General features: G+C 42.8%; 1 protein-coding gene across 4 annotated transcripts; it reads right to left on the bottom strand.

The window, feature by feature from the left end:
* Positions 1–1,462: 1,462 nt before the first annotated feature.
* Positions 1,463–25,276, bottom strand: SLC13A5 (solute carrier family 13 member 5). Of its 4 annotated transcripts, none has more exons than XM_013193517.3 (13): positions 25,026–25,276; positions 24,415–24,489; positions 16,438–16,566; positions 14,759–14,895; positions 13,331–13,545; positions 11,176–11,347; positions 10,146–10,268; positions 9,402–9,614; positions 8,515–8,636; positions 8,107–8,225; positions 6,681–6,842; positions 4,776–4,913; positions 1,463–4,037 (listed from the first exon to the last, which is right to left on the bottom strand). In XM_013193517.3, the coding sequence occupies exons 2-13, from the start codon at positions 24,418–24,420 to the stop codon at positions 3,909–3,911; spliced, it is 1,665 nt and encodes a 554-aa protein (XP_013048971.1). In that variant the 5' UTR covers positions 24,421–24,489; positions 25,026–25,276; the 3' UTR covers positions 1,463–3,908. The 4 variants fall into 4 exon arrangements, with proteins under 4 accessions (XP_013048971.1, XP_066835665.1, XP_047930164.1 ...); XM_066979564.1 differs by lacking the exons at positions 24,415–24,489; positions 25,026–25,276 and adding exons at positions 19,455–19,562; positions 20,999–21,078; XM_048074207.2 differs by lacking the exons at positions 10,146–10,268; positions 24,415–24,489; positions 25,026–25,276 and adding an exon at positions 19,455–19,726.
* Between the last annotated feature and the right edge of the window lie 1,867 nt (positions 25,277–27,143).

Here is a 27,143-nt window from a genome sequence, read left to right as displayed (position 1 = left end):
ACCCTTCCTACTCCGAAGCAGTTCAACCATCCCACTTAACTCAATATCATCCACAAACTTACTGAGGGTGCACTTGATACCCTCATCCAAATCACTGATAAAAATGTTAGACAAAACTGTCCCTAACACTGAACCCTGGGGGATGGAACTGGTGATCAGCCACCAACAGAATCAAACTCCATTGACTACTACTCAGAGCCTGTCCATCCACCTGGTTCTATACTTGTCCAAGCCATCGGCAGCCAGTGTCTCCAGAAGAATACTGTGGGAGACAGTGTTAAATGCTCTACTAAAATCAAGGTAAACGACACACACAGCTTTTCCCTCTACTAAGTGGGTCATCTTGTTGTAGAAGATCAGGTTATTCAGGCAGGACTTGCCCTTCATAAACGCATGCTGGCTGCTTTTGATCACTTGATTGTCCCATATGTGCTGTGTGATGGCAGTCAAGAACAACCCTTTATCAGCCATATTGTAATTCTGCAGGTTTGAGACATTCACCATGTCAGTTCCAGCATTTGCAGACAGTATTAGCAATTTAGTATCCTGAGAGAAGAAAGGAAAAATCAAGGACCTTCTACAGAATGAAAAGAAAATAGGAAACCTTTAACTTTGCTCCTTACAGGCAGCTGTTATGCTAGCTGGACAACTGACATAGGCACTAGCAACTAAAAGTCATGCTCTGCTCACATACAATAACACAGGGATTATTTGCTTGTTCAACATGGCTGAGTAACCTGTCCTAACAAAGACCATGATAAGGATACTGCTGTGTTCTCTGTTGGCTTTGGTGGTACATGTTTTCATAGAATCATAGAATCATAGTTTTGAAGTGGGGGGGAAAAAGGGATTCATTTACGCTACAACCTAAAGACCATTTATATATAAAACTAAAACACTTTGATGAGAAGAAAAATAATGCCATACAAGATGAGTATCTCTAATGATACTTATCCTGTAGCGCTGTAAACGGATATAACCTAGCTCCTGTAACAAAGTAATTGTCCTTGCATTACCCAGTGTAAATAATACACTTATTTACTCAGTGCACAGGAACAGGACGACATGCATGCTTGATGCTGAAGAAAAGTCTGTTAGTGCCGATTATACTGGAGACTATGTACAAGACTGTTTCTTAAAAGCAAGTTGTGTTTGTTAGATTCCTATAATCTTTTACTCTGAAATGAACAAAATAGCTTGTAGAATTTGCCACCTGCTTTGGTCCTGCCTGAGCATTTTCAAAGATGGAAACTCACATTATCACATAGCTGAGGAAAGGAACCCTTGATATGTAGGTCTGAAGGTACTTAAAGCAGTGTCAAAATCTCTGCTTTGCACTGATTTTCTATGGTGTGTATCCACAAGGAGCTTCCTAGAACAGTACTATGCTACAGAGGAAGGTAATGCAGAAACAAGTGATTCACTGTGTCACACAGGAAACAATCCATGCCACAGAGACAAGTTTTTGATTTTGTCTTATATTTTATTTTCTTTTTATTTGCCAGGCTCTAATTCTGCAACTTTCCCATTTTAATTAAATATATATCACTTACAGGATGTCATGAAGGTATCTCAGAAGGAAATACTTGCAATTAACAGGACAGAGCAGTGACACATCAAATGCACCATATTTATAATAAAAACAGAGTTCTTTATTTCCCTATATATATGTTCCCCCGACCTGGCACTTCTGTCAATAAATCACCCAGTGTGACCATTCACGAAAATAGCATTTGTTTTCTACTTGCACAGCAACAGAGGAAAGCTCTTCTTTCTGCAAATGGGAGAGGGAACCGCCTGTCCTACAGCTTTTAGCTGAAACCATTTTTAAGGGAATTTGGATCTGCATGAATTGAGACAGGCAAGCTCAGTGTTACCCAGTCATGCGAGCACCATGCTTGATATACTGAAGAACAAGCAATACTGAAGAACAAGCACTGTGAAGTACCTGGCAATGGTGAAACGTCCTCCTATTGTGAAGTCCATCAGAAGGTAGAAAAAGTCCCTTTCTCAAGTACTTTTACATATATACAGATGCAAGTCGGCATTAAGTGGTGATTTCCAAAGCGTAGAAGGTGCTTAATGGTTTCTATTCCTTCAAACAAATACTGTGATAACCTTCAGGTGGTGACACGCCTGTGCCCAAGTCACTTCTTGGCACTAGAACTGGTCTCTTCCTTAGACATACTCTGCAAGCGGAATGGTGTTTATTCACATGCTCCATCATTCCATGGAAGAGGTATGAGGCTGCACCACATGCAACCAGCTGGCTAGACAGGGTGCTGTTGAAGGCACCAGAAACAACAGTTTATGGTTCCCAGCACCTTGAAAGAGCACTGAAGATAAAGGCACAGAAATCCAATCATTACTGAAGTAGTTTTCTGCTCAGAAAAATCACCTGGTGATTTTGTGGATATGTACATTACTCACTTTTAAAGGCAAAATGTGAATATTCTTCCAGTTCTGTAAAGAATATTCAAGTTAATGACAAAACTATTAAATATCCTACACATGTTACTGTGCTAGAGGCCAGATCGTGCACCCTTTTCCTTCACATTGGGAATCACTGAGGATGCAGAATTTGACCCTTACATCCTCACAACACCCTTGTGAGGTAGATAGGTACCATAACAACTTTTTTTCAGAATGGGAAAATGAGACAAAAAGAGGTGAATTGACTTGTCTGAGGCTGCACAGCAAATCTGGAAGCAGAACTCAGGTCATGGCTGTAGGTCTCTTCCCTGCAACACACTGCCTTCCCTCCCAACTTCATCTCCAGGGCTGAATAACCAGCATCCATGTACCACTGTCCATGCACCATGTCCAACAATACACCTAGTCCAACAAAAATCTTTCCATAGACTTTTTCTGCTTCAGAAATGACATGAACAGATGCTACAAAACACTTTTCTCATGGGACCTGAATTCCAAAGTACACAAGACAACTTCTGTTGCTATCAGCCAACACAAGCCCTACTATCTGGGCTATATTATTTACAAGGCCTTCGGTCAGAGCCTTTCTCATGCCTTGTCTCCACTTCAGAAGTCTAGAGTTAATTAACAACGTGCATCAGGGGCTACTCCAGGAGCTTCACCATAGGTGTGAAGTCCTATGGTTCACCAGTTGTTTCCAAGCTGTCAATAACAAAGTATTGTTTGGCATGTGAAACCACATCTACCTGCGGCCAAGAGATGGAAAGTCTCCTGGCCCTGCCAGTGCCACAGTGCAAGAAACACAAAGGCAACCTTAATTCATCATTGCCCAAGATATCATCAGAATCATGACCAGCATGGAATTATGTTATTTCAACCCTCTAAAAGGGTGTCTAAATGCAGTGAGATTTGGGACTGAAAAGAAGGTGATGGAAAACATGGTTGGATGTTGACTTGGAAAGATTTCACCCCATGGCTGAGGCCAGACTAAAATATAATAAACCTTACACTAGATAAGTAACAACAGGTATTTCTCTGTACAGATGCTGACTTTTGGATATATATAGCTGCTAATGAATTGTCAGCCTTGTCTGGGTGCAGTGTTCAATTACAATGATTTAAAAGTACATACCAATGATAAAATAGTTCAAACCATCTGATATAACAGCTTGCCCTCTCTTTATTTAAATTTAGATGAATTCTAAATCTTGATGGTGATTGGAGGTACAATGGATCACTTGATCATACTTGTGAGCCAGACACATGATCCTTAGGGTTGTGAAATTAAACAGCACATTTGATGCCAGCATGATTGGAATGAGTTGGTTCATGCCCGATCTGATGTACGACTCCCAGAAGGTAGCAGACACCTAACACTGGATCTGAAGTGGTGACAAGACTTTATATAGGATTTCAGGCAATGCAGAGTAGGATTAAGGGTCCATTCCTCGTATAAAACATGAATTCTTCATTGCTCACTGGTTAGTTGTGCTGTTTGCCCAGGTTGGAAATGTGTCCAGCTCAAACAAAGGTCTTCCCCATGTGTTGATGGCCAGTGTGACACAGAAGACTCCAATGATGTTCATCACTATTCCAGATCTAACCTGTGAGGACAGAAGTCCAAGCCAACAATAACCAAATAGCAGCACAGCAAAATATGGAAGGACATTGTACACAAAGAAGAAAGAAACACAGTCAAATTAAAGCACAGAAATAGCCACTGCACCCACTACCCTATGTTCTTGCTTAGGTAGAAATACCAGGGAATACACTGTGAAAAGGTGAACAGTTTGCTATACAACAAATCTAGGAGCTGTAAGGGATTCAAAAAGAAGTTGCTCTTATTAGTTAAAGACCAGCTTCTGTGTCCTTCAAGTCTCCAGTTAGCAAACTGATAATATTTGGGTGTTCGGCACAGAACTTGGTACTGTGTGGTCTGGCAGGCAATCAATGGACCAGAGTCTAGGGCAACAGATTGTTACCTTCTGCTTTCAGCTCCAGTGGAAATAAGCCTTTAGCTATACTCACCAAAGCCCCAGAAGACACTGGAAAGCACTGGCTGCATTTTAACCCCTTGGCGTTTAAGAGGCTTTGACTTGTCAGTTTTTAATTTCAATTGGACTGGGCTGTATGTCTGCCAAAGCCTATGAGAAAGGTAATGTTGCTGCATAGATGCAAATCTTTACTACAATACTAATACCACACAAGAGAAGGATGTAAGGTGCTAGTTACTGCCCATATGAGCTTTATGATACTTTGGAAGTGTTAGGCTAAGAAAATTAAACTCTCATCATATTTCAGAATAAATGCAATGGAGAATTTTAGATAAGAGACCATCTTACCATATCCAAAACACGGATGTGGCCATAGGAAAACACTATTGCATTTGGAGGTGTTGCAACAGGTAGCATGAAGGCAAAGGAAGCACTGAGAGTACCAGGCAGCATAACATACAAAGGATGGATCTTGACAGATTCAGCCTGCAGTGTAATGAAGAGAATTATTATACTAGAAGTATAATATATACTAGAAGAAAAAAAGCAAAGAAAATTTTCCAGATCTTCGAGACACACAGGCTCAGTTCATTCCTTGGTATTACACCACCAGAGTAATTTTCAAGCATTTTATTCTGGAATCCACATGTGCTTAAACATAACTTTGGTCTCAATCTCCGTCCCACAGTACTGAAAACAATGCTTGATTTTTTCTTGTTGTTTGTTTTGCTCTATGGTATAATTTGGAGTTCTGGTCAAATTTATCCAGTGATCTTTTCTTTGACCTCAGACCACATTTTTGGAGTGCTTGCCAGGGTAACACAGAGATGGAACTATAATTACAAGACACGTGGAGTAACATTCTCAGACATTACATGAACTTTGTGGGACTCAGAACTGAAGTGACAAATAGATCAGCACCTTTATTGAGATAAATTGATATTTGCCCCCAGCACAAAAAAGGACATGGATGTATTAGAACGAGTCCAAAGGAGGGCCATGAAGATGATCAAAGGGAGGGAGTACCTCTCCTATGAAGAGAGGCTGAGGGAATTGGAGTTGTTCAGCCTGGAGGAGACTCCGGGCAGACCTTATAGTGGCCTTCCAGTACCTAAAGGGGGCCTACAAGAAAGCTGGGGAGGAACTCTTTGTCAGGGACCGTAGTGATAGAACAAGGAGTAATGATTTTAAACTAAAAAAGGGTAAATTTAGGTTAGTTGTTAGGAAGAAATTCTTCACTCAGACAGTGGTGAGGTGTGGGAACAGGTTGCCCAGAGAAGTTGTGGATGCCCCATCCCTGGAAGTGTTTAAGGCCAGGGTGGATGGGGCTTTGGGCAACCTGGTCTAGGATCCATGGCAAGGCGGTTTGAATTAGATGAACTTTAAAGTCCCTTCCAACCCAAACCATTCTATGATTCTATGATAATTTTACATTGATGAAATGATCTAGAATACAGTGGTTGTACTTTCCAAGTTACACAAGAGAATAGCCTGTTTTTTCCTTTGTGCTTCCATTTCAGTTCTGGTCAGAAAAGGTAGCTATTGCATCTGCTTTTAGAGAAGAACTTACCAGTTTTTTCTCCCTAAGGTCTAAAATTGTTCCATCTTAATATGGCAAATTACACATTTCTAATAATCAGGATTACCACTTTATGTATTCTAGTGTAAAATGATGAAGATAAAGGAACTGTCCAAAGGGATGAATAGAAAGTGGTGGATTTTTTGTTAATGTCTTGTTTTTGTGTTTCCAGTTCTGAGTTGATGGTTCAAATACAAAATGACTGGAAGTAATTGATGTTTGGTGATCTGTATTAAAAAAGTGACTCTCACTTCACTTTCTCTAGGGCCAAGGGACACTTCTCATGGCAGGCTTGAACTGGCTTCCTTTTCAGTGAGGTTGCTGTTGGATAGGCATCCTGAATTAGCTTCTTCCCCCAAGAAGTTGGTTTCTCCAGCTTCAGGCAAATGGATAGTGTAAATTGGATAAAATTTGCATTCCTACTGCCTATAAGTTTATGATGCTCTAAGCATAGCAGTGATGCTAGGGTCATAAATTTGATTTTGCCTACCAACACCAGATAAAGTCACTGTCCGTTATGGTACACTGTCAAATGGATTGCTTCATTACTGAGTTTCAGATTAACATTAGAGCAACATTCAAGACGGTAAATACGATATTGTTTTGCCACTAGAGACTGACAGTTTACCCCTAATCTCCCAGTTGATAGGATAGCAAGATGGAAGTAATCTTACCATGGATGAAAAGACAGGTAGGAAGAGGGTGGCTGTGGCAACATTACTGGTGCATTCGGTGAAGACAGCTATAATAAGCGAAAGTACTGTTGCAATGGCCCAGGGTGGAATAGATCCTAATGGAGTCATCTGATGACCCAGCCAAGCTGAGAGCCCAGAGTTCTGACAAGAAAAATGTTCTTTGATGAGGCTTAGAACCCATAGCTCATGAACAGAAAACTCATGTTATGTGTAATGTTCTTAACATATAATGCTAAATGATTACAAATGATTCCTGAATTATATAAATACCACCCACAAAAGTACAGAGTTCTGTCATAAACACTAAAGGGATTTCCTTGCCAACTACGCTAATACTCAGCCCCACTTTCCTGATTTTCCTGGAACACAAATACTTGCTCACACTTTGGTTACAAAATTAAATTTTCTGCTAAACAGAAACAATTATTGCTGAGACTACTGCAAATACTTAAATCAGTCACTCACAAGATTCCTAGCACGCGTTGCTAGTGTGTCTGAAGATAATAATGCTGTATGAGTGCTATATTATAAGAATACAGACAGCAATTGATTCAGACAGATTACAAAGCCTTCATGGCTTCTAATGCCCCAGAGCTTTAATAATGTATGCATGTATGATGAATGTAGATGAATGTAACAGTCCAGAGCTTTAATTTACCCCATGGCTTAAAAACTGCCTAGCCACAAAACTTAGATCTGAATACGACCTTCCTCAAAGCATGTCATTGTTGATATCTAAGGTTTTGATTTAGATAAGTCTTAGTAGCGATGAAGTAAAAAGCATGGCTTGACTCAAGATTTGTTCTTGTTTTTGGAATTCAGTCACCTTTACTATGAATTTATGAGCATAGGATCAAACCATGGGCTTATGGAGTGCAGTATATTGCCTGGCAACAGCCACTGACAAGAGACTGAAGAAACCCCACTGTATACAGTTTTGGAAAATATCTACTCACAATGATTTTTCCTAACCAGTTCAGAAATGGTTTGCTTTAAATCTGAAGTTATTTATCCTTTAAACAAACCTCAAATGGTTCTGGAAATCTTACAAGTGTTATTTATACTTCTATTTTTTCTAACCAGGGATGGGATTGGGATGACAACACAAATAAGAAGGACTGTTCTTCTGGTCTGTCCAGTCAACGAAGATCCCCAATGAACATCTTCATCTTGAGCCCTTTCAGGGCTCAGATAAATTAGAGAAACTTGGTCAATGCACACAAGTTCCTGAAAAAGAGGCACAAATATTCACCTTTCCTCCCATTTTTTGCTAATTTGGATCTACCTCCATATCTGAACATCTCTACTGGGTTTGGCTTTGGGTGCATGCCCAGTAATACATGACAAGATAACAAACCAGGGAAGTCCACCTTTGAGTCAGAGAAAAACAGATGTCAGAACATACTGCGCTTGCATCTGCCAAAGCAAAACCTCCTCCCAGCAACAGCACAATGCTCCAGGGCATCTTCCTCTGAACCACATTCCAATCCAGCAGCGGGGCTGGTAAAAATGGCTTTTTTATATCTAAAATGAGAAATCAAAAGCAGAATACGTTTCAGCAGAGTGAAGACATTTTGTCTCCAGTTCTATAAGATACTAGGGAAAGGTTCATCAGGCAGAGGTATATTACTGAGAAACCTACACAAGTCAGGGTAAGGGTAACATATATGAACAGTGAGCATGCTCCAGCCCTGCCCAAGAAGTGAGGGAGGTGAGCTACCCTGAAGAACTGCATGCAAATCCAATGTATGTTTCTGCCATGTTAGCTGGAGCTGGGTGACTTTCACAGTGTTACAACACCCCTTTTAAATACCTTCTTCAGTCTGTTCAGGGTCAGACATGCTTGAATTCCAGCCTACGAATTTGGGTTTGGTAGCAGGAAGGATGAACAATAGCAGGGCAATAAACACAGCAGGAACAGAATCAGTGATATACCTAAAGAAGAAAAGATAGCTTAGAAAATAAAACATCTTTCTTCTAGACTGTGGCTGCCTTCCAGCATTGCAATCACTGTTCCTTGCCATTCTGTTTGGGGTTTATACATTAGCAAAATACGTCATTAGTTCATGACTGAGGTGTCTCAGATCTATCACAGCACAAACGCAGTAATAAATGAAAACAGCTATAATACATACTAATAATCAAAATCATGATGAAATCAGATGAAAATGGCTCCTGGGGACAGGGTTCCTTCTTTGTGGGCAAGCCAAGATTCAAAGATTATGTTCTAATGACTTACAAGGAAATGGCCTGAATGATTATCCCATCACACATTTTATATTCTTAATTTGCCACATACTGTATGTGAAGAAGCTATTGAAAGCAACAAATCAATTTCCCAGTGGTTTCTACATATGCTGTTGTTTAGAGATAATAATGAATACTTATATAACACCACCGCTGATTGGAACTCATACAAACAAAATGCTAATGTGTGCTTGAAAATGACAGAGACCAGCACTGCAGAATTTCCTTTTCCTTTAGGAGGTTCAGCTTGCTCCATATCCCAGTCTCCAGCCTTCACTGCAGTACAAACTGTCAAGTGATATATCAGTTGATAGTCTTATGTGTATGAGAGAGGATCCAGCCCAGCAAACATGAATTCAGATACAGTTGGAATCAATCAAAACGGTATCTAAGAGCAGGGGAATTTGATTCAAAACGGGGAGGGTACAGGGTGAAAAAAAAACCAGAACTTACTTTTCTCCATCTGGGAAGAGCCTGCTGGCCCAGCCTTTTACAAAGCCTGGGTGTCTGGAAAACCACAAGAGAACCAGCAAAACAAACATGATAAGGACATTGAATTCAGCATAAGAGATAGGGCCTAATTTCTTCATTTCTGCTTTCAGCACGTTGTATGCAGCTTTTTCTTTAGCAGTTCTCTCTGTCCCACAGCCCCAGCTTTTTTTAAAGCTTTAAGAAAAAGGAAGAAGAAAACATTGTAAGTATTAACACATTAGAAGGATTTAACATGCTTGCCACTCTGAAGCTGTTCCTTCTGGGGAGAGACACAGACTAAAGGAGAGGCCAGAAACAAAGAAGTGACAACGGTGTTGAAGTGTTTCATATGGACATGTCAGTTCTCACAGAACAATGGGGTGTATGAATGGATATGTCTCTGTCCAGTTTGGAGCAATCTAGTATAAAAAACTCAGTTTTGAATCAAGGGCAGCAAAACATAGGCTAGCTCTTCTAGGACCTAAATTCTCAGATTTTAAATTGAAAAAGGCAATTCTGCCTGAACATTAAGACTGCCTAGCACTTTTGGCTTAGCTTGAATCCCCCCAAACATAAAGGTTTCCAAATCTTAAAAGTTGCTGTGAAATGGAACTGCTCTCTTTTATAGCATGAATAACTTGTTGGTGCATTCATTTTATCCAGAAACTTTTCAGTGATCTGCATTAGCTAAGTGGTTTACACAATATCACATAGTTAAATACATACTTGAGTCCCATGAAGGAGCACTGTAGCCAAAGCCAAGCTAGTACCAACATCAGAATCATGTTTGGGAATGCAAACCCAAACCAGGAAGCAAAATTCACAATATCATTATTGTTGGGATATAACCTGAAAAAACAAATGCTTTCTGTATTAATACCAAAACATTTAGTACTCTACCCTCCCTCTAATATACCCTAGTGCTAATTAGACATGTAAATCCAGGACAACCATTACAAGTAATCATAGACAACATCCACAGCTTAACTGAAGTTAATAGGAAGGCAGACCTGGGTTTCAGAGCAGAACTTAAACAATCTTCTTAATTTTCTCTGCATTCTACTCTAAAGAAGACAGGAACAGATGTTGGTATTTTAGGTCTCAGTAAGACAAGCACTGCTGAAAGGTCTCCCGCATGTTCTGGGTATCTTTCACTTCCAAAATGTCTGCTCATTTATGCCATGACAGGATGTTTTTTCCTCCTCCCCATTAATAACTATAATAGGAGAGAAAGCATTGTCTTCTTCTGAAATTAATAGCTGCACTTCTGCCCACTTCAATAGAAGACAAAGTTGCTACTTAGCTTAAAAGACTGAAGCCAAAGTTTTAAGAACAGCAGCTTTTTGTTATTCCCTGCATCTACCAATAATGACTGCAGGACAAATAGCAAAAGCAAATTTCCAGCTGGTTGTTAAAATCAACAGATAATGAGAAGACTTAATGCTATGTTCTTCTCAAGCTCTTCACTGCAGTTGCCCTAATCATATGCTGCATTTTAATTGAAAAAGAGGAGGCAGAAGAACCACTATCTCATATCTCATAAGTTTCTCAGGAAACTTATAATACCAGCACGTACCTACCTAAAAAAGGGCGGAGCAGAAAAAAGATACCCTTCACTTCATACACATTTCTCACTTTCAGTTCATCAGTTGGTTATTGCTTAGAGTTTGCAACTGAATGTGTCAACTATGACTTTAGTCTGTTGGCACAGAAACAGTAAAGTAGCAAAAGTAAAGAAACAGCAAGAACGACTTACTGATTCATCTGGCCTTTCAATACCATGTTTGGTCCTGTTCCAGTGAGTGTTGCAGTTCCTCCAATGCTGGCAGCGTAGCATACACAAAGTGTCATTCCCTTACATATACGTTTCTTCATTTTCTTTTCCTCAGAAGATCTGGGGTCATCAGGGACTTGTCCATTGCTTATGACTAGACACAAAGAACATGACTTGCTCAGGTACAGTTAGGGAGGCAGAAAGTTCAGGACCAGGTCTGCAGGCTCAGTGCTTCCAGTTTTCGTATGCCTCATTTTAATTGAAAAACAAAAAAAAACAAACAAAACAACAAACAAACAACACAGAGATATGTCCCTAAATATTTCAGACTTGAGTTCATGAGGGGCTGAGGAGAGAGGTTGACAATTTGGCTCCACATGACCCAAGGATGCTGTTTTTCATCTTGGTGCCACAGTTTCTCAAAAGCAATTCCCTACCTCACAGAGGGGCTTACCATCACCCAGATATTGTAGTCACTGGAACCCTTTCAACATCACAGTAAGAATTCAACTAGCTTTAACAGCTGTGAATATGGGTGAAAAAGCCCACCCCAAACAAAATTCTAGCCTGACACAACTGTTAAGGTTAATACATTACATCAGTTTACATCAAGTGTGAAATTTTGCTGCTGTGTTCATTATTCTCTGAGGTTAACAATCTAATCATGAAGTCTGACTGGACTAATTATGTGAGACAATGTATTTAGAACAATTACAACCAATTCAACAATACCAAAGGGTATTCTTCACATACATTTGTCACCTTTCTTGCATGTTAGGGATAAATTAGCAAAGCCAAGCAGTTCCTTCTAAGAGAACAGAAATCCATCAAAATTATTTTCTCTAGTCTTACCACAGAAGTTCATTTTTGAGACTCAAGAATCAACATTAAAAACAACATTTGTAAACATGAAATATTATCTTAATACAACTGTTTGGATGCTAGAAATGAGCAAACTTAGAGAGCACTGTGTGGCTGAGTAGCATTCTCTTGGGCTTGCAAGTCTTACATAAACACAGTGCCTGAGCTTTGCACAGTAATAGTGCATTGTCCCATCACTAGTGAGGTAAGAAATTAAACAACCAAAAGGCAGAGAGCACTGTTGTATCTAATTTACATTTCCGAAGTCCAGACAAATATGCCAGTTGTGAGTTAATATCTTAACAGGGCAATGACTGGCACATGTGAACTACCTTCTTCTACACTGGGTCTTCCACAGACATATAAGCTAGAAAATGGACATGATGTGTCCCAGGCAGAAGGCTTGAAGTGTGGGCCATGGTATACACTACCAACATTTGCGCTCATGCTTGCACACAGTCACACAGGGAATCGTGGCAGATCAACATGCTAATTCAGTGAAATCACATCTCCAAGAAAATCCCCAAGAAAATCCTTCCTCCTCTGAAAGAGGAAGGTACCACAGATTTGATATTTAATAGCATTTCATAATATAGCCCTCTGTACCAGCACAATGGAACAGTCAGATCAGAGGAACTGAATATGTGTGTAAGTGTGTCAAATGAAACCTACAGCAGAAACACAGAAGTGATAGAAGAACCTTGTTGAGTCAAGCACCAGGGTAAGATCACACTAAAGTGTTCCAAAGAGTAGTTTGTCTACCAGGAGTCAAATGATGCCAGCTCTTTCCATGTATCTTTTCAAGTATTTCTCCTTTTTCTCCCTATCTCCACATTCAATCTGCTCAACAAATGAGTATTTATTACCCCACAACCAAAACAGATAGAGTTTGCACAATTTTTTTCAAACATTCCTACATGTCTTAGACTCTGAATACCACTGATAATTACAAGATTTAGAAAGTGTGATGCTGGGGTGGGTGGAAGATATTTCCCAGAAGGTATGCTTTTTACTTCCCTGAGCAGGCCATTAGTTCCAGGGAAACCACAGGTGGATGAGCCCAGCTTGAAGGAAAGAACATAACAGTCTGCACGGGATCTAGCACTAAGCATAACAAAATGACAGCCACCAAAATTGGTAAACATTTTGGAAAACCTGCATGTCATGCATTTAGAAGCTTTCAGTCATGTGAACATCCTCTTTCCTTGAAAAAGGTCCTTCTTGGACAGAGAGTTCTGAGTGTAACAAGTTAACTCATTCCTTAGCAGGCCCTTACCCTGCACTGAAGTGGGATCTGATACATTCTTTTCCTGCAGCTCAATCACTGTATTTGTTTGCCCGGTTGCTTGTTCCATCATGGTCACATCATATTCTGTGTTATCCATTTGCTCCAGGACAGCCTGGACAATGGGAACCATCATAGCAGTGGTGGCTGTGTTACTTATCCACATGGACAGGAAAGCAGTGACTATCATAAATCCCAACATGAGGCTGAAAGAGAAATAGGCAGATGAGAAAAGAGGAAAAAACTGAGACTGTTAGGCTCTGTAGTCACTGTAATTTTGAGAGCAGAGTCCAGACAGGGATGTGTGTAGCCTCCAATAATACAAAGCAGGGCTAGATTCCCTCCTAGCTCTGCCACCCTCAGTGAAGGAATCCCAGAAAGGCATTTAGTTCTCTGGTCTGTGCATGATTAAGTCTGAATCATCTTGTCTCCAGTGGCGAGCACCTAGAATTTATCCAGATTAAAAAATTTAAATGGCAGTTCTGTAAGAGTGAACCGTAAGTGTTGTTTCCCTGGTTATTGGTATTAGGATTGTAAAATGTGCTTTCGGATCTTGTAAAATTGGCTTTTGTATGTAGATGCAAAGTAATGGGTACTGGATGCTCTTCACCACCACCATCTTTGCTAGACTTATTGTAGCCACAGAACTGGCACCACTTAAGCATGCCAGAATGAGGATATGGCTTTTAGATGATGACCATGTCTCCATTCACAGAGATGGTGGTGGGGACCACAGATGGCTTGGGGTCATGATAAAAGGATTTCACATGAACTGTGAATGCCAGCACATACAATAATATGTCATATGGGTAACAATAGCACAGGTGCTCTTGGACTTACAGCTTCACGGCTTTACAGAGATTCTGACTAAAACAAGAAGCAAGGGTACGATTTATCTCACCTGACTGCAGACATGAACAACCCAGGTACTTTGATTCCACTCAAACACTTACTACTTTGCAGTTGATGGGCAATTCTTGGGCATGAATCATCTGCCCTACTGTAGATAACAGCTTCTCTCTTTTTGATGACAACAGCCACAGTCTAGCTATTTCAATAAGAAGTGAATGCCTGTTTTTGGAAAATTGAATTCCACCTGTACAGTGTCATCCAAGGATCAAACCATGGACTCAATGTGAAATGTAAGACACTATAGAGTCAGGGGCTGACATGGATATAGAAGTATTTTCAACCCATTCAAATCATTTAGCAGTCTTGCAGTCACAGGTGTCCTCCCATGAGCCTGTGTTTTGGCTAAAGGACAAATAAACCATTCATGCAGACAGACTTCACCTCTGGAAACTCTACAAGTACAGCAAAAGAGGTTCTTGGAGCTTCCCTTCTCTGCTGACTCTTACACCATTCCTAGGTATCTGCTAAATTGACACAGGCAAGGAAGAGGTAATGTAATGTTCTTACAGTGCAGGCTTCACCCCAAGAATCAGCAGGACCCTTAGTGCAATCCTTTTGTGAAGATTCCACTGTTCAACAGAAATTGCAACAATCAGCCCTCCAACAAAGAGCATGTTTGTGTCATTTAGATACTGCAAGCACACCTGTAAGACAGAGAAGATAGGTCAGGGACCCAAATGTAGCCTATTGCTACTAGCTTCACTAGTACATGTTGCCTTCCACCCTCTCAAAGACATTTACTGCACCAGGCTCCATCCCAACATTGACAGAAAGAATAGTCACAGCGTCAGCTACCTCCAGTTTCTGGAAACCTTAATCCTCTGTTTCCCTCCCAGAAAGCTGTGCAGAGGAAAAGGATCTGGGGGTGTTGGTTGATGCTTGCCTGAACGTGAACCAGCAGTGTGCCCAGGCGGCCAAGAAGGCCAAGAACATCCTGGCTTGTATCAGGAATAGTGTAGCCAGCGGGACCAGGGAGGTGATCGTCCCCCTGTTCTCAACTCTGGTGAGGCCGCACCTTGAGTACTGTGTTCAGCTTTGGGTCCCTCAGTACAAGAAGGACATTGAAGCCCTGGAGCACGTCCACAGAAGGGCTACAAAACTGGTGAAGGGTTTGGATCACAAGTCCTATAAGGAGAAGCTGAGGGAACTGGGATTGTTCAGTCTGGAGAAGAGGAGGCTGAGGGGAGACCTCATTGCTCTCTACAACTACCTGAAAGGAAGGTGTGGGGAGCTGGGGGTCGGCCTCTTCTCACAGGTAATTAGTGATAGGACTAGAGGGAATGGCCTCAAGTTGTGCCAGGGGAGGTTTAGGTTTGAAATTGGGAGACATTTCTTGTCAGAAGGAGTAGTTAGGCATTGGATCACGTTTCCAGGGAGGTGGTGGAGTCACTGTCCCTGGGAGCATTTAAGGAAAGGTTGGATGTGACGTTTAGGGACGTGGTTTAGTAGGCAATACTGGTGGAAGGGGGATCGTTGGGCCAGATGATCTTGGAGGTATTTTCCAACCTTAATGATTCTATGATTCTAAGCGCTTAACTAGAAATAGCAGTTTCCTAAAAGACTGGTAGGGACTCAAAGTATTATGTAGACACCAGAGATACTAAACTCCAAAATAGGTTTACCAGCACCTTTAACACCCACACCCATCCTTACCAGCTGGCTGGCCAGTAGTAAACCTAAATACAGTCTCTCTGCCTTGGGCTAAAGCACCGCCCTTCTGCTAGCACAAACGGTCAATTATCCTTTCGCAGAATGAGCTTTGGAGGGGACACAGTGTACTTGCTGGCATTATGCTGTCTACCATCTCAGAGGAAGTTTGTTTCGTGCATTTCAAAATCTCCCAGAGGATATGTCAGGAACGCTCTCTAATGGGATGGATTATGAACACATAAGCTGCTGGTACTAGTGTGATGTTCTCCAGCAGGATCCAAGCCCAGAGAAGGACATTTCCCTCTACCATCCCCAGTCCCCCTCTCCCCGCCTTCTCCCCTTAACATCTTGGGCAAATATGTAGTTATTTCAGCATTTTCCCATACCAGAACCCAACTTCCTGCTTAACATGTTCAAAACCAGCATAACAGAAGTGGAGTGCTTTCCTATCAGGCTTGTTTGGTACATATCAATGGGGGATCAGAGCAATGGATTTCCCTTTTCCAGATATGGATTGAGCAGGAACTATTCCTTACTGATTTAGAGCTCTGAACTCCAAGCAGAGGGAAAAATACCACTGGCATGAGGGAAGTAACAGCCAGTGGGATAACTTCAGTGCACCAGTACACAGCCATGATGATGATGATATATGCACATTTGGCCTCCTGCAACACAATGGAAGATGTATTTAAGAAAAAAAAATACAAAAAAAACCAGCAATCCTAAACTTACAGATAAGAAAAACATTGCCATATTTTATAAGGGGACCAAACATTCCATTGTCTCTAGCCTAACAAGTTATGCAGAAATGGGTAGGAGGGACATGAGGATTTAAATTTGTACATTTTAAGTCTTGCTCAGAAGTCACTTGCATAAAAAGATCTTTTTGACTATGGTGTTTTTTATAATGCATCCACATAAAATGTTGGGCATGAAAAACAAACAAACAAACAAACAAACACCTTCTACAGCTAGGTACATAGTTTGCAGTGTGCAGTTACCTCTTGGCAGTTGAGGTACGCAGATTTCACATCCAGGAGCCAAGAATTTTTAATAGTGTTTGGAGAACTGGGCATTTCTATTTTTAGTTAACTATTTTTAAATGTATGGCTGAATTTCCTAGTGTGGGTGAGTAGATTTTCTGAAATTCACATTTATTTGAAGTGTGCCTAGTAACATGCCTGAGCCAAGAAACTATATCACTGAACAATTTAAAAGTTCTTAGGTAACTCTCTTACAATTTTTTTATTTTTTATTTTTTTTGGGGGGGGGGGGGAGTGGTAGGAATGGCTAAGGACATATGAGGTATCAACTTGCTTTCCCAAGTCATACTGTTCCTATCTAGTAAGGGGATTCCCTAGCTTAGAAATGTTGTAACATTTTTTTATACAGTTGGTCAGGTATTTCCGTAACCTGGCTTTCCTTGTTTGTACTTTCGAAATTGTTAGGAGAAGTAAACATTCATTAGTCTACAGTAAACAGCATTGTAAAGCTTGAGTCAAAGTGTTCTGTTCAGAATTTGCTCATATTTAGAGTATGTGTTTATAGGATCCGATTCTAATGCACAAATGGGACTTTATTGCAAAAATAAATGAGGTTTCAGTGACATTTTAAAATTGCTGTAGGGTTATATTTATAAATATTATAAATAGGAGTGTGCTTTCCGCTTTCCTTTTTTTTTTTTTTTTTTTTTTTTTTTAAGGAAAGAACAGCTTAGGAACCAGAGAACAGTCTTTGCAGGCAATTTTCTTTTTTCTTTTTTTTTTTTTTCAGATTTAGAGGAGATTAATTACAGCACAAGTTTTGAGAGAAATGTTTTTTTTCAGAGACTAGAAGCTATCAGATAGATCCTATTTAAGTCTCTTTCCTTAATGAATACAAAGTGAGCTCATGATACCATTTAAGCTGTACAACAGTAACTAAGTGCTAGAACTAACTGTGGTTAATTTGTTGCCAGTATGAAAGACATGTAAACAACCGTAAGAGAACATTACTTTGAATAAAACTCACAATACTGAAGAAACTGGTTTTGTACAGTGGACAGTAAATAATTTACATGAAGTTCAAAAACACAGCCATACTTATAAATTAACTTCCACACTTGCAGCCAATTCAAACAACTGAAGATTTGGAATTAAATAAGTATCTGTATCTACATCTATATATGTCTGTGATTTATGGGAATGGTCACAAAATGTTTCTTTGGTCTCTGGATAGTCCACAGCAAAAACAATGACCTGCCTTCTCACTGAGAGCTGGAAAAGCAGTCACTGATGGAAATGTTACTCTCCCATTGTGAAATATTGTACTTTTCCCAGATAAGACTTATGACACAATATTCCTACAATTACTGGAAAACTGAAAAGGAACTCTGTTTGGGGGGGAAATTATCTTTCCTAGTATTGATCATAGTAGAAATTCCTTTCTGTAAAGCACGGGCATTCAACTGAACCGCAGACCTGATACTGCTTAGACAGGTAAACCAGAAGTGCTGGCAATTTTGCTTATAAATGTGCATGATGTTTTTCCATATTTTAAAATACACTGAGCAATACAGGTGACTCAGAAGAAAGACTGGTTTTAGCCCTGGAATAGACTCTATAGCTCTAGTAGGCTAGAATACTGTGAACAGAGGTTTCACATTTTGTCAAGAATGCTACAAGGTATTAAAGACAAAAGTCTTCAGTGGGTTATTCCAATTTTAGGCATGTGTAACTGCTCTGAAATCAAAGGAGTAGTGCCAACCCCATCGCTGGAGTAAGATGGATGTGAACTTCAGTATATTGTGTGTGAAACCGTCTTATGATCACTGCACATGGTGCATGGCTTCTTACTGCACCATTGGATGAAGAATGACACTCACCAACACTCCTTAGAGTATCTCTGAGCCTCAGCAGCAGAACTAGAAAACCCAGAAGTCCTGTATTTCAGTCCACTGCCAGTCATTTCTCGATAACCTGGGATGCAATTCTACTTGTCCAGGCCAGCTACTTATCTTTGGGCTGAAAAGAATTGCATCTAATTCGCAAGATGGGTTGGGTCTGTGGGAGGCCCAGGTCCTGGCCCTGGCCCATCCCTTTGGATGAATGGATTGGCACTGGGCTCCCATCTCAGGGCATCTGCAATGAAGATCACTTGGGAGCAGAAGCTGTAAAACACGTCCCTGAGACCTACGGGTGGAGGACTGAGGTCCTTTCTGAGCTGCATTGAAATTCCTCTGGGGCAGGGTGGCATGAAGAAGATGTTTCAGCATACCGTCAGGGAGTAAAGTGCCCCGGTGGGCATCAGCCACTGCTCGCTCCGGGGGCGAGCGACGATGCATCGAGGGTAGACCTGGCGGGCAGCGCTGCACCGGTTGCCGGGTGCCGGGCCCCACACGAGCCGGGCAAGCAGGCTGGGCGCCCAGCACTCCTGGGCAGCGCCGGTGCGGCTGGCTGGGACGGGGCTCGGGGCAGCCCGGCCCGGACCTGGGGGCAGGAGGGCGGGCTCCGTCGGGCAGCAGGGCCCGGACCCGGGGGACCGCGCTCCCTGCCTGAGCCCCGCAGGCACTTACCCGTGTGGGCACAGTGACCGGCAGCGGCAGCAGCAGCAGCGGCGTGAAGAAGAGGATGGCGAAGGACCGGTACCTCAGCAGGGGCCGCAGGCACGTCGGGGCCATCTTCTGCGGGGAGACACGGTCAGGGCGCGAGCAGGAGCGGCGCCCGCCGCCGCCGCCTTAAGTACGGGGCGGCGGGGCCGCGGCGGGAGGGACATGGCGGGGGGCGACGCGACCCGCCCGCGCCCTGCCGGGGACACCGGGCCCGCCCGCGCCCTGCCGGGAGCCGCCTCCGCCCTGCCTGGGCCGGGCCTCCGCGTAGCGGTGCCGACGCGGATCCGGGGCGAGCGAGCCGGCGGATGAGAGCTGCCGGTCTGGCGCCAGCTCAGCACCCCCGGCCGGCGCCCGCCCTGCCGACCCGGGGGCGGCCCGGCCGTGCGGCGTCCCCGGCACCCCCGGGACAGCCGGCAGCAGCCCTGGAGGACGCGGGAGCAGGTGCCCGCGTCCCCGACCGACAGACACCTGGGAGATCTCGGCCCGGTCTAGAGCCAGGGGGCTCGCTCCACCCTATGGGCTCCGGTCCATAACAAGGGGCCTTTCCCCTTCCCTTGTTCCTCACGTCCATCTATCTCTGCACTGCTTCTTGCAGACACTGTGAATCGAGAGATACTCGATGGCCGCCTATCGCGTTTCCGCCCCAGCCGGGAAAAAGTTTTCTCCACGTTCATAGTGCTCACAGTGCTTGCCAGTGACCACAGATTCTCTTAACACACGTTAACCGTGGGACCAAAATGCTGACCCAGGCTTCTCTCAGGTGCTCTGGCTGGTGGTGCTGATGGCAAGGGAGGGTCATCTCTCACTCATTTACGTGGCGGGGAAGGACGGAGCTCCCTTGGGGAACTGGAGAGTTAAACCTGCAGGGGGGTCTCCCCAAAACATAGGTCTGTGAAGGCTTGCATGCATGGCTGTGTTTCACTGCCTATTATTTTGTGAGGGACTGTGTGTCTGTGATCCAAGTTAAAAATAACACAGACTGGTTAATTTGAAAGGTTATTTTCAATATGTGTCGTTTCAGAGATTTGGTCTGCAGTATAGCCACAGAATCAGAAGCGAGGGCACTTCTGAAAGGGTGGCAAGCACTGTTGACATGGCAGAAGGGAAAGACAGAAGTGGAGGACGGAGAGACTGGAAACCAGACTGAAGACAAAGAATTTTTTGATTTTTATGCTCTGCTTCTGTGATGTCAACAGCCACCTGAAACTGAAGACAGCAAAGACCACATCTTGACAATTTGATCCTGCAGACTTACCAGGCAGTGACCATGGAAATAAAGAATTTCAGATTCCACAGCAAGTAATGAGGGAGCTCTGACTACAACTTGCACTGTTTGTTCTATGTGGACCAGAGTATCTTGAGTGATAGAAGTTCAAAACAAGACACTCCAATGTTACTGTTCTGTTTGTAAAAGCAATGAATGTCCACTAAGGAAAACAGTAGCCAACCGGATCTGTACAGATTCCAAATCTTCAAACTTTTAGCAGCAATCCCTCTGGGTAACTTACCAACACAGAGGAAACTTCACAGCATCACAGAGCCTAGCAGAAAGTGGGGAATCAGCCAAAGCTTGCATTCCTGTGGCCAGTATCCAATGAAAAAATGCTTCCTAGTCACCAAAGAAAAAGCACTACAAGCACTTAAATAAGAAAATGCAAAGAGTTAGCTCCAGAGGATTTGTACTATGGTTCACTTTGTCTGACAGACCAGTGCAATATGATTTGCTATCTTTTGCTATTCATATAGCAACCGTCAAGCAGAGGGGGTGCTTTTGGGAGGAGAAAGGGACTGAAACACAGTGTTCCCTCGGGTTTCTAGAAATAAGTGATCTGGGTCAGGGATGGGAAGACAGTGCAGGCCTCCCAGGGGAGTAGAGAGCAGAAAGGAATGAGGAAAGGGGAAAACCAGGGAGGTGTCAAGACCAGCAAGTACCTGACCTTTAGAGATAAATACCCACTTTCCACCTCTTCCAGTGGAGCTGCTGGTCAGGACCAGTAGAATGAGAAAGGGAGATCCAGGAGGAACAACACTCAGTACCAATTTGAAAGAGGGCATGTCTAAATCTAAATCTCCTTTAAATCTGAGTGTGTCTTTATCTGATACCCCAGGCCCTAAAGAAGGCAGCTGTAAACTTTTCATGAATCAAGACCAGCAGTGGTAAACTGAGTTCAGAAGCCTAAATATAAGGCTGATCTCTCTCAGCAATATACTAAAGCAAAAGAAAAATGATAAATATGACCATACAAATGAAAGCAAGCAACTTTTTTTTTTTTTTTTTTCCCCCTAACTGGACTCCTTTTCTAGAGGTTTGCTTTAGGAAGAGAGCAGGTTGACTTGTATATTTGCGTGTGTGTGAAAAATGCCTGTGCTGACTCTGCTGAGAAAAAATTCAGCATATCAAGTTGAACATGAGACAGCAATGTAGCAGTGTGCTCTGGCAGCCAGGAGGGCCAACCATATCCTGGTGAACATCAAGCATGGCATTGCTAGTTGGTCGAGGGAAGTGATTGTCCTGCTCTGCTCTGCGTTGGTGTGGCCTCACCTCGAGCACTGTGTGCAGTTCTGGGCACCACGGTACTAAAAGGATGTGAAACTATTGGAGTGTCCAGAGAAGGGCTACAAAGATGGTGAAGGGCCGAGAGGGGAAGACGTACAAGGAGCGGCTGAGGTCACTTGGCCTGTTCAGCCTGGAAAAGAGGAGGCTGAGGGGAGACCTCATTGCGGTCTACAGCTTCCTTACAAGGGGGAGTAGAGGGGCAGGCGCCGATCTATTCTCTTTAGTGACCAGTGATAGGACCCAAGGGAATGGCGTCAAGCTGCGACAGGGAGGTTCATGCTGGATATCAGGAAGAGGTTCTTCACTGAGAGGGCTGTCGTGCACTGGAACACGCTCCTCAGGGATGTAGTCACTGCACCAAGCCTGTTGGAGTTTAAGAAGCATTTGAACTGTACTGTTAGTCCCATGGTCTGAATTTTTGTGTGGTGGCACCTGTGTGGTGCCAGGAGTTGGACTCGATGATCTTTGTGGGTCCCTTCCAACTCGGGATATGCTATGATTCTATAATTCTATGAAATTGAATTAGTGCCAACTACAGTCCCTTTGGAAGTCTGCTAGGAATTCAGCTAAAATCAAGCACAGCAGCCTGCTGTAGCAGAGTAGCAAGTCCTTCACTGATCTGAACCTGTAACACTGAAAGGTAAATTCTGACCTCATTCCCCCCCTTGCTCAAGACATCTTTCCACTGCACATTTCATATTTAAGATACCTCCATCACTATTTTATAATCCATTGAAGGTTTAAATGTGTCAATTCGTGCTCTACTCTAAGCACTGGGGGGGGCAAAAAATTGGACGAATCCAGATGTTAGAACTACACATTCACATGTCATCACAAACAGTAAAAACATGGACAAGATGAAGAATATTGAGTGAGAACAAGAGAGAAGATACCTACGTTCAGATAAGGAAACGCTTTGCAATGCATCACCAGGATGAAGGAAGGGGAGAGCATGATTGGATGAAAAGTGGGAGGAGAGCAGTTTACAATACAGGCCAAGGCTGGGCTCTGATCTCAAAGAGATCAGCATACACCAACAGAGAGAAGTACAGAGGCCCAAGTTTGATTTGGCAAGTCTTCCAGCTGTTCTCTCTCTCCCTCAGTCTGTGCTCACAACTCAGATACATTTGGCACTGGCTGGATCAGAGAGTGCTACAGGAATGGCAGTTCTTTCACATAATTTGCTTCCTCATCAGTGTTCCAAGGGGAAGGACAAAGCTTTGGCTGCTTGCTTTACAGAACAAGTCTGACAGTGAGGCAAAGGAAGCTGCAAAGAGACCATCATACTTAAAAAACCTCCAGCAGGAGGGGTTATAGGTGGTTCAGAAAAGAGCAATCAACACCACCATCTTCCCCTTCCCCCCCACTCTTTCCCCCCAAAACCTACTCATCCACTCTCTCCTTGCAGCCTGAAATGCAATTCACGCTAATTAAGCACTAACTGCAGCCTTCAAGAAAAAAAAATACTTTACTACTCTGAACATAGTAGAAATTAGAGCAATACTGAGAAATGTATAAGTGATATGTATGGTTTCACAGTCTTAAACTATTGCTTTAAAGGCAGTAGGTAAAATCAGCTCTTTGTTGCAGACAGTCTAGAAAGTGGAGATTGTAGCAGCCTTTGGGCTAAATTTTGATACCTGAACATTGAATAATAATGTTGCTCTTGTTTTTCTTGGTAGTAAGTTTCAAATCAGTTTACAAAGGAACTCAAATCTTTATATTACAAAGGGACTTAGGCATGGGTGGTGGCAAGGAGTGGAACCAGGAGTTGAATAAGGTCTCTTGTATCTTAAACCCTTTCCATGGTTACCAGACATACTGCTCCCATTTACTGCCTTGTGCACTGTTTTCTACCCTGATAACCATGGGTATTTTAAAGCATATCAAGAACCAAGGGCATGATGTATTAACAGAGCCAAGCCCATCTAATGGCTCACAGCCACTGACCTGCCCTGACTCTCTTGCTGTTTCTTAGCCACTGGCACTAGGACTCGTTGGAGTCTTCCCTCTGATTGATCTAGCAGAAAACGAACTCAACAAAGAAAGCAGAACATTTTCTGCTGAGTTAGTGAGCTGAATAGATTCAATGAAGTGTTCAGTGACCTCCAGAGCCAGCTCAAGGAACTAGGCCAGTTATGGCTGAGGTGGGAAGAGGAACAGCAGAGACAGTAACAGCTGGCTCTTTTCAAGACAGCAAGTTCATAGATGAGCTTAGCAGCATTGTCAACAACAAATAGAGCCTTTTGATCTTCCATTTTTTACTATAGATACCAGAATAAATGTATTTTCCATATGATGTGAGTCATTGTAAAGAGTTCCACTGAGAAGTGGGACACTACTGGAGACTTGTTAACAATCACTGACCTGCATTGTTTGGGTTAGTAGAAAGAGACTAGGAGTCCAGTCCTCTTGGGAGGTAAGAAGTCCAGGATCAGCAGTCTAAGCAGAAAAAAATGGAAAATTAAGATTCCAGTACAGCTTAATTTGTTCCCAATAAGCCACTTTTCTGATTTTTTCTTATCACTACAAGCCAATCATCCTAATTACTCTTGTTATTGCTGGATATGAATGGTTTGTGGCAAAGAGGCTTTGCAGGTACCAGTTGATTCACTGAATTTCAGAAAAACATACTGTCCTCCTCTAATTCAAATGCTGTCCAAGCACAAAAGTATAGTTTGCCTGTTTAAAAGCAGCCCATTTGACTTAGATAACTGTTACTCCTCTCAAAACAAAAACTCTTGTCAATTTCTTTTTAAAATTATTTCAGTGCTGCAGGCTCCACGCAACACCCAGAGGTACAAAAGTTTAACAAAATTATATTAAATGAGGAATGTAAGACCTCTGATACTTGACACTGAGAAACACAAATGAAAACAACTGACACTGAGGCATTCTAGGACTTAGCAGAAAAAGAACAGTCTTCTACCCAGGCTTTTGAAAGTCACATTTAAAAAAACAACCAGTTCAGAACTTACCTTTGTGTGATGCTTGCCTTAAAAAGATGTCTAGAAGAGGTCTTGTACAATAATATTAAGCACTGCAAGGTTTACACAGGATTTAAATGGAAAGAGTTATTACCAGCATTCAGAAAACATCACGGTCTCATTATTTTCTGTTTTCCCTTCAGTCACTACTTTCACAGCTACTGTCAGTCCACTGTGTTGCTTTAGGAATATCTTTCAACCAAGTTCCCAGTGGAGCATCTGATATTTTTCCAAGAAAAGCTTTTCAGACTCTGAACGAGCAGTCCTTTCAGTACAATCCCTGTGCCCAACAACTTTCTACAGAAAAGCCCTCATTATGAATTTTGAGTCAGTGGGGTTTTCTCAGTCAGCATGTGTTGCTGATCAGGCTTTCTTGAACTAGAATAGGTATTTCCTGTATAGTTTGCAGGAAACCCTAAAGCACATTAAAATGTGTTGCAGGCTAATGACTACAAAAGAAAAAAAATAAAGAAAATGACAATAAAAAACTTGATTTGGAATTGGCAACTCCGTAACCTTTCCCTTAGCTGCCATCTCATTAACATATTTGTTCAAAAGCCTTTTCTCTGCTTCATTACATAATTTGTGTTACAAAATCTAGATAAACACTCATTATTCCCAGTTCTAGATAATGACTTAATGGGCTTTTTTTTTTTTTCCCCAGAGGGAAATAGGGGGACAGAAGGACAGAAGGTGTTTTTATTAGTGGGAAATGAACCACACCAATTTTTGAGTTAACATCTGGGACATCTGTTGCATATGGCATTACAATACATTATGCAATTACTAATGAATGATTCTTCCCAATACCTCTGCATAATAGACAAGTTAAATATTATTGTCCCATTTTACAGACTAAGAATATCTGTTCATATTTTCTGCATCTCCTGTACCTGCAGTTCCACACCTGGCAAGATGTATGACATCAGAGAAGAGCTCCTCACGTTGCACTGCTATAAGGGATCAGTTCTAGTAACAGGTATAAGAAATGCTAGGCCTTTATCAGAAAAGCCTGAAGATGTGGGTACTGGCATTGGAATAAAGATGTGATATTCTGTTCCTGTTTCTTTCTAACTTACATTTCGTCATAAGCTCCCCATGTAAAAATGTAGACCTGTATGACCCCCAGCTGAGATCTAGTGGCAGAACCTGCTGCACCTGTGGCTTCTTAATGCTGTCAGTCAGTCCTAGCCATGGTAAAATATCTCCAGGGACAAAAGATGAAATCAGTTAATGCAGGCTTTAGGTTTCACCTTGCACATTCTCGAATACTGAAGGGGTCCAAGGTTCACTGGGGGAACAGTAGGGCCTGGGAGGCTGCTGGAGCAGGGCTGAACAGCACTGCTGCAGGACTCAGTGAGGTGAGGCTGCAGGACCAATGCTGGGCTTCTACCCCATGGTGTCAGTGGGCAAATATTTCCCCTCCACTAGCTGGCAGTTCTCATTTGTGACATGAGCACTGCTCTGGCCTGGGTGAGCCAGCAGTGCCCCAGGGAGGTCAAGGTGGGTTCATGAGACTGGATGCTAGTGTAACCACTGCTCCAGAGGTGGAGGGGGACACAGTTCGCACCTGCCCTCCCTGCTCACTGCAAACCAGACATGCAGCAACAGCCCCACAGCCCTTCTGCCTGGGTGGGCTGTGAGAGCGATGGCCATGATGACACCAGCCAGGTGGTGGCAAGGGCTGGGGCCCATGGCAAGGGGTTGCTGTGGGCAGCCCTGTTTGCCAGGGGCTGCCCTCACTGACCGCAGAGCTTGAGGGTTTGTTTCATGGTGCTGCCTCTCCCTCTCTGCTGGCACCTGTTCGGACTGTGTCCTTGTAGACTGCAATGTCATGATTATCAGCAATATATTACCACGGGTGAGTTCACAGGTGGGCTGCTATGCTCCCTGCAGGTTTCTCTGCAGACAGGCGCTGGTGCTGCACCTGCTCTGCTGCCAGTGCAGCTGCTGGGCAGGAAGGGGCGATGTGGCCTGAGGGCTGCCCGTGGCTATTGCCACAGCAGGCACAAGGAGGAGATGCTGCCCTGCAGCCTTGTCTGCACTGGGCAGGAAGGGGAGGTGAGGCCTGAGGACCTCTCTCAGAAGCAGTGATGAAGAGAGCGTTCC

Source organism: Anser cygnoides, chromosome 18 (genome assembly GCF_040182565.1).
Source record: "Anser cygnoides isolate HZ-2024a breed goose chromosome 18, Taihu_goose_T2T_genome, whole genome shotgun sequence".
NCBI classification, from domain to species: domain Eukaryota; kingdom Metazoa; phylum Chordata; class Aves; order Anseriformes; family Anatidae; genus Anser; species Anser cygnoides.
The sequence above is the reverse complement of the archived record's forward strand: the minus strand, read 5'-3'. Positions and strand labels throughout refer to the sequence as shown.